This window comes from Scomber japonicus, chromosome 24 (genome assembly GCF_027409825.1).
Source record: "Scomber japonicus isolate fScoJap1 chromosome 24, fScoJap1.pri, whole genome shotgun sequence".
Classification (NCBI taxonomy): Eukaryota; Metazoa; Chordata; class Actinopteri; order Scombriformes; family Scombridae; genus Scomber; species Scomber japonicus.
Window position 1 is genome coordinate 5,270,433 of NC_070601.1, and position 8,205 is coordinate 5,278,637.

General features: G+C 39.1%; 1 protein-coding gene across 2 annotated transcripts; it reads right to left on the reverse strand.

Moving 5' to 3' along the window:
* Positions 1-999: 999 nt before the first annotated feature.
* pjvk (pejvakin) lies at positions 1,000-4,483 on the reverse strand. 2 transcript variants are annotated; one of them, XM_053314653.1, is made up of 6 exons: positions 4,273-4,483; positions 3,341-3,536; positions 2,668-2,809; positions 2,263-2,380; positions 1,373-1,516; positions 1,000-1,301 (listed from the first exon to the last, which is right to left on the reverse strand). In XM_053314653.1, the coding sequence occupies exons 1-6, from the start codon at positions 4,481-4,483 to the stop codon at positions 1,000-1,002; spliced, it is 1,113 nt and encodes a 370-aa protein (XP_053170628.1). The 2 variants fall into 2 exon arrangements, with proteins under 2 accessions (XP_053170628.1, XP_053170629.1); XM_053314654.1 differs by lacking the exon at positions 1,373-1,516.
* Between the last annotated feature and the right edge of the window lie 3,722 nt (positions 4,484-8,205).

Below are 8,205 nucleotides of genomic sequence, written 5' to 3' on the forward strand. Positions count from 1 at the left end.
TGATCGTTGTGGATAAAGAGAAGACTTTGAAGGTATGTAGGCATTATAGCTTTTCTTACTTAGCTGAGTGGCTAGCCGAGCTAATCGCTAATACTATTACTGCTGTGAGCAACCATATAAGTCGTGAGTGGTCTTGAATGAATCAGGAGAATCTAAGCTTTCCAACAATGTACGGCATGAATATATATGTTTAAGGGTTGGTGTTTAAAACATTCAGAAGAACGTGTGGCTACCTCCTAACATCCGTCCCGTTCCGTAGACGGAACAGCGTGCGTTAAGAGGTCTTGAATTGATTTCTGTACGTAATAAGGCAATTGCAGCATTATGAAGCAGCTAAACTTGCGAAAAAGAGCTATAAAGTGTGACTATTTAACTTTTAACAGAAGAAAAAACTTCATTTTTCAGACATGTAGCTTCTTAAATCTACACACAGAAAGGTTTTGTTGCTACAGCTGTGGTCTGGCAGCTAATGTTAACCTAGATTAGAAAACTTTAGATGCTGCCTCACCCTTGACTTAATGCTTATCCTGTACTTGAGCTCTTGTTACACTACATAAGATTCACACGCTTCCATAATGCACATGGAAAGAGTATTTGTTTACAATTTCAGCTGATCTATGCAAACACTACACCTACTGAAAACAAAAGGCACTGCTCAGAATAAGTGACACACTTGGATCTGAGCAAAACCAGGCCGTCCTTTCCAATTGCTGCCTCAGTGGCCTTCACACGATCCCTCCTGTCTGCTTACATCTAATACTCTGTGTTGAATAATTCAGCATCTGGCAGCTACACTATGTACACAGCACACGTGTGGAAATGGGCTGAAGCCAAAGGTAAACTGGAAATGCTACTGTATATTACACACACACCACCACAGTTTAGCACTTAAAGGACACACAAAGTCCAACTTTTTTTTTATAGGATTTATTTAAAGAACGTCAAGATTAAACATCCAAAAATCAGTAAACAATTACACTTGTTGCTTTTTCTCTTTTTTCACCTCAGCGTTTTGTGCCAGAGGTCGAAACAGGGCACCACGTGCAGCCGGACATACTTTTGGCCCCCGGCTGAGCACTCCAGACAGCCGTAAACAGTTTCCCGCTTCTGGTTTCCCATGCCGCACAGCGAGCAGGGGCCCTTGGGGATGTTGTGCTTGAGGAGGTTGACCCGCGTGTGGGAGCTCTCCCTCAGGTAGGTGGTGGACACGTCCGTCATGCTGGCGGCTTTCTCGTAGTAGTCGGTCACCATGTCATCCATGTAGGTGTCAGAGTGGGTGAGTTCTTCAAATGTTCTGTCATCTGCACAGGAAGAGTTGAATAAGAGGAAATGGTGACAGTAAGGTGTGAATATTTTGAGATGGTTACTGTACCTGCTCTGAAGGGGTTTCCGTAGATGATCCCTGACAGGAAGCGGCGCAGTCGGCCCATGGAGAAGCGACCGATGAAACCACCCAGCTGCTCCCTGATCTGCTCCCTCTCAAATCCCCCCTGAGACTCTGGAGCCACACAAATATCTGACACAGAAGAAGAAAAATGTTAGTTTCATCTTCGTTTCTGTTGCCTAAATGAATTTAAAAAGTGTGAAACTCTGCATCACACATGCAAACAATCAATATTTTAAGATAATTGAGGAGTTATTAATAGACTATATGAACATTACAATGCATGCAGGCTTTGTAGAACTACACATGTATTGCATTTATCCCTTTTAATAGCAATTATTAAAGCATTAAACTATTAAATTACTCATTTCTCAGGGTGAACATTTTAAAATTAAGCAGTATCAAGTCATTTCTTTTCACTTTTTAATTTCAGGTGCCATTGTTTAATGACACCATGACTGTAGAGAGAGAAAGCATCCGTTTCTCTGTCTAACAGTAACAGTGGAGAAATTGTAGTGTAACATCACATAAGATGAGGATGCACAGCCTAAGGTGTTAACCGCAGCTAAATCGCCTGCTGCCTTTAATGTGGAAGACAGCTTTTAACTATGAAAGGATTCAAACCTTCAATTTTCCCACAAATAACACACTCCTAATCCTTTAAGTGTCCTATTGACTTTCATCTCAGCTTTGTTAGTGGTGGGTTAAAACTGGAGGCAGCCAAAAGTTTTTCATTTAAAGGTTCAATTTCTGCACTGAAAGTTTAATTTAGTCATTTTTATGCTTCTGAAGAGCATGTTTACTCTCTAAGAGCACATTTCAAGGAATGAGAGTATAGGTGAATGATGGGGAGTGATGTAGGTAGATAGATTTCCTACCGAGCCGCCCGTCAAGTCGAAAGAACAGCTCGCAGATGCTGAAGGCGATGGTGGTGTGAGCCGGGATGACGATGGCCTTGTCTCGACCTTTTGGGTTTCTGCCGTCGTCGATTTGAAACTGCAGCAGATTGGAAAGATAGTCGACTGTTATCTAGATTACAGAGTCAGGTGATGGAGAAATAGTTGGGTCCAGTCTGGAGAAGAATCTGCATTTTGAGGCAGATTATGGGGAGGCACAACAGCTGGATCTGAAGTCTATTAACGTTCACAAATATGTGCTTAAAGGAAACTGGTCTTGAATTTAAAGCAGTGGGATTAATTGGTATCACTAATTGGTAGTATTTAGCATGAGTTGGTCAGGATAGTCATCAATCTAGTACACTGTGTTCATATGTGACAGTTTACCCTCATGGTGGTCCCTCTCATCCCAGCGTGGACCGTCAGAGAGCACTGGCGTGTGGTGCGGATGCTCTCCACCACGACACAGAGGATGCTCCGTCCGCTCTCTCTAGACTGACGAACCAGGCAGTGATCCAGGTCCACTTTCCTGAAATACCACAAAATTAATTCTCAGTACTGTTTGCGCCTTCTAAACGCCTCCATATTTGTTGTTTCATTGTGTATTCTCACAATTTAAAGCCCAACAACACATCATTGACAATCTATTTTCTGTGTAGCTTCTATCTTGTAGTATGTGTGCTGGTGTAAGATAACATGATCATTTATTCATCCTACAAGGAAACCCTCTTCTCACATTCCCTCTGCCACAAGAAGGTCAGAGGTCAGACATCAATGTGTTGCGGTTATCAGGAGAAAACTTGAATCTATATCTCTAAAATGTCACAAAAACTCATAATAGAAACCTTTTGGGGTAGTTTTAAGATCTCTCCTTTCAAAAAAGATAAATATATAATCAAAAAAATAGATGATGTAACTTGATAATTAATAAAACATCACCTACATGGCACTTTAATCAGTCTCAAAGTGATATGATGATGATGATGCTGATGAAGATGAGAGTGTTCACTAAGCAGCTGCTAACAGTATATTAAAGCCAGACTGTAATAAGTGTTGACACCTGGAGTTGAGCTCTCGTAGTAGCGTTGGCACCTCCAGTTCATGTTTGGTCACGATGCCAAAGGAGGCTTTAACGGCCACAGAGTCGGACCCGCTGATGTTGAACCCCACGTCGTTGATGATGTGGTTCCCCAATCGACCGTTGAGGGCTACGTCTGATTTGTCTTCATAGTTGAGGAGCTGATAGGACGACACTCCTGTATGCATAAAAATATAAAAGATGGATATTTCTTATAAAGTTAATCTCTTCTTGAAATATTGTCAATATAGACCAGAGGTTTAAAACAAAAGGAGATTTGTTAAAGTTCTGCCTGTACATATAACACAATCTGGCACTATCCAACATTATTACCAATAAAAGCAACATATTCAATAATGGTGGCACTAAAATTGAAGTATTCATGTTGACACTCTTGCCTGTAAAGGGGAGAAACTACAGATAGTTAATGTCTTCATAGCTCTTGTTTGGTATCCAGCAGCAAATCTTTACATTTAAAAAGCATGAATCAGAGAGTTTGTGGTGTTTTCTTCATTGATAAAGGACATTTCTGATTTTCTGTTCAAAGATTTGCTAGTGTCAGTTCTACCTCCAACATGCTAGCTACGTTTACACTGCAGATCAAAGGCAAAAATCTGATTTGGTTTTTTTCATGACAGTGTGTGAACAGCACAAATCAGATGTGATATTTTTAGATTTGGGTCATATTTTAGATGTATTGTAGATGACATATGGCTCAAAGTCTTTTCTTGTTTAAATAAGATTATTCTGATATTTTGGCAGACAAGAATAGACATCTAACTCTAGATTTGTGGAGTTTCTTGGCCTACAAATGAAGCTATGGTCTAAACATCTTCATTTAGGACACTCAGCTCTTAAACTTTCACATCCAGCATCATCCCTCCTCACAAATCCTCACATTCTCATCACCGTACCTGCAGTGATCTCCTTCTCCCCTACCAGGATGTCTTTCAATGAGAAAGGAGTGGAGGCGCATTTGGTTTTCTTCCAAAAATGCCTCTTCCTCTTCTTGGTGACCAGGCTGAGAGGTTGATATCGGTCGGCCTCGCTCAGGCTCGGGACGGGGATCAACCTCCCCGTGTCTCCAACCTGCTTCACAAAGTTCTTAGTGGCTGCGGCGAACATCTGGAGTGATGCATGAGTGTCAAAAATATTCCCTCACAAATAAAAAAAAACTACAGTGCCACATACACTAGTGATAACACTGCCTGCTGAGCTGAACTCTTCTCAATAGGTACGCTCATCCAGGAGTGTCCTTTCAAACTTGTGAAATGTTAAATAATGTATGTAGTGTGTAAGGGAATATGTGTGTTAACCTGATAGGTCACTGTAGGCCAGCAGCTTCCTGTCACATGACAAATAAGGTGGAAAAACAAACTACAGGAGCATTGTGACACTTTTTTAACCTGTATTTGAACTTTTTATGTCTAAAATGCCCAAAAGGAAAAAAGGAAAGAGGTGCAGGATTAAAACAAACTGCAAAAAGACATAAAAAAATCTGTAAAATTTGTTACAGAGAGAGTTTATTTTTTCACCTGTAACTGTTGAGTGAAACTATAAATATCCTGTCCTAGATGCATATTCCCTTCAACTCTGTAATACATGAAACATCTGCTTTGAGCCTTTTACTGAAAAACCAGTCTGGATTATTTTTTTATTTTCTTTTAGGGATGTCTCTGTGGTTTTTTGTAAGATCTAATGTTTTTTCATCCAAGCTTTTTTTAGTTTGGATAATGTCCACCTTTTTCTGACTGGTGGCCTCCACTCACAGTGTGGATATGTGTGTGTGTGTGTGTGTGTGTGTGTGTGTGTGTGTGTGTGTGTGTGTGTGTGTGTGTGTGTGTGTGTGTGTGTGTGTGTGTGTGTCTCCTACATGATCATGGGCTGATTTCTCTCTCCTCTCTCTTGTGGTTTCACTACTGTCTAGTCTATACAACCAGAAATAGCGGGCACGGCGTACATGTGGCTTTAAATGCCACATGTACGCCGCTTTCTTAGAAGCTGAGGTCAGTTTTAGCTTTCTATACATTATATTACACTCTGTAATTTTCACTTCTTGGCCAAAATAGGTCATGTAATTTCTTGAAAGCATGATTTTAAGGATAAGGAAGGGAAAAAAAATCATCATATGCTGCAATTTAAGCTTCGGCATGCAGCCTCACGTGCCTTTTGAAATCTAATTTAGGAATAACTACTGAATATCATAATGGGTATTATTAAAAGCAGCTGTCATGTAGCAGAGTGATGTGTCATGTTAAGCATTTCTATTTGGTATTATCTGTTAATTATTACTTGTATGTTAAAATGCATGCAATGATGTGCTCATATAAGTGCAGTTTTTAAGTTTTTCTCTAGTTTCACACATTCATCCAAGCTTTTTTTTCTGACTGGTGGCCTCTACTCACAGTGTGGATATATATATATGTGTGTGTGTGTGTGTGTGTGTGTGTGTGTGTGTGTGTGTGTGTGTGTGTGTGTGTGTGTGTGTGTGTGTGTGTGTCCTACATGATCATGGGCTGATTTCTCTCTCCTCTCTCTTATGTGTAAAATATTAGATTACTCTGCACCTCAAGAAGTTATTTAATGAAACTATCACTTAAAAAAGAGCTTAAACCAGACATGATGTGTTGAATGTTATGAGTTTTTCATAAAGAGCAACTTGACCATCAGATAAATGTAGTGGAATAAAAATATTTCCCTCTTAAAATATAGTCGAGATATTAAGTAGCAAAAAACATGGAGAACATCAAGTACATTAAAGTGCAAGTGCTTCACAATTAAGTACTTAAGCAAATGTTCTTACTTGTTCTTTCCGTCACTGTTAGCAGCTGTTCATTTGTTTCAATAGCTGTTTTGCTGCAAGATGAAAATTCAAGAAATGTTTTGATATTGATCCTGTTGATAGTATTAAACGAAACTTTTCAAGTCAGTCTGAAAAACAACAGTCAGGCGCCCCATGTGAACTCTGAAACAGGTCTTTGTTGCTGTAATCAACACTCCTGTCCATGCTGGCTATTGTGCTGATATGTAATTGATGGGAGACAAAATCCACAGTGCTTGTTTTGGGCAAAACTGTATTTAAAAGTTGATGTGAAGCTTATATGAGGCTTCAGCAGTCTGAGTTAGTCATATAAAGTGGATATCTGATACATTTACAGTCTTTTTAGTAAAGTAGCTGCAATGGAGGTATAGTAAGACAATTGACTTTGAAGCTTCATATTAGCTTCAAATAAACTTTTGAATACTTTTTTTCTAATGGTCAGTATTAGCAGGAGGAATGATTACAGCAAGAAAAACATGTTTCAGTGTTCATTTGGGCACCTGCCTATAATTTGACTTGAAAACCTGTAAAGACAAGACATCCTTAGAGACTATACTTAGCCTAAAGCAGCTCAGGGAGGAACTACTGATGCTTTAAAATAGCCTAAAATGACATGCTGGGTATCTCAGGAGGAAATCGATGCTGGCTGTTTCAAGAATTGACGCTTAGGACCTTTGGCAAAACGGATATGTTTTCAAACTGCTAGTTCATCACACTGCACAAAAAAAAAAAAACTGTGTACAAATGTGCAGAAGCTTATAGGTCTCATCTGATGACTTTCTTCCCATCTGCTTCAGTTTCTGTCCCCCAGTGGCTCTGCCCTGCTCTCCAGCTCCTTAATGGAAAACCAGTCTGTTGCTTCAAGCACCTTTAAACACTTCCTGAAGTTGTTCTGCAAAGGAAACAAGTGAAATCCACCACGAAACAAGTGGAATCAATCTTATCCACGGACAGAAATGCAACTTTTAAAAAAGCTCAATTCAATTCAAAATCACTGCTGACAGATCACAGTATAGTCTGTATAGGGATCACAGGCGGAGACGATGGCAGATAAGTCACAATGTTTGTTTTGTTCTCTACCTCGGGGACATCACTTCAGGGATTGGCAGTCTGCTCAACGCACCGACTTGGCAGAGCTTTGCCCTGGAAAACACATCAGATGAGAGTAACCTGCACGTTGCAAACCGCTCAAGCTGGACTGCACAGATCAGCAAGTTGAATTTCAGGTAGACAGCAAAATAAAATGAAAAAAAAAAAAAAAAAACATGACAAGAAAGCTGCTTCATTTTTAATGCATGCTTTTATTACATATTTATATAACATATAACCTACTTCTTGTTTCCAAAATGATGTAACAGGAGTCAAATCTTATGATAGAAAGAACATGATAGAAAACTTGCATATAGGAGATGCTGTAGTCTTAATTAAAAAGCTAAATAAATTAAAATGTAGTTAAATAAATATATATATAATAAGTGGGTTTTTTTTCATAGTCTTTGCCTATTTTTGACAAGAGTGCCAAGAGTGAGATGAGATAATTGATACCACTGTCAAGTCTGTGTGGTAAGGCTATAACAAGGAGATGGTTAGCTTAGCTTAGCATACAGACTGGGAACAGAGGGAAACAGCTAGCCTATTTCTGTCTAAAGATAACAAAAGCAGCCTACTAGCACCTCACAAATTTACATGTTATATCTTGTTTGTTTAATAGATGCAAAAAAGGAGAGAAAGTGATATTTCTTGGCCGGTTGCAGTGACTTCCTTTCCCCAAATTTTTGAACTCCTATAATTTTATATATGCTATAACATGTGTGATCAATTTCATGCTTGATTATAAATGATAGCCACTTATCTTTTTGTTTTTTTTGTTGTAGTTTATTAAAGAATTGTTGTGAAGAAGGGTTGTAGCAGGTGACATAGAAGACAAGGATGTAAATCTACAGTATGTGAATCTTGGTCATTTGTTGAGTTTAAAGGTTTAAAAGAGGGATTCTGGCATGAAAAAAGTAACAGAAAAGCCTCATTT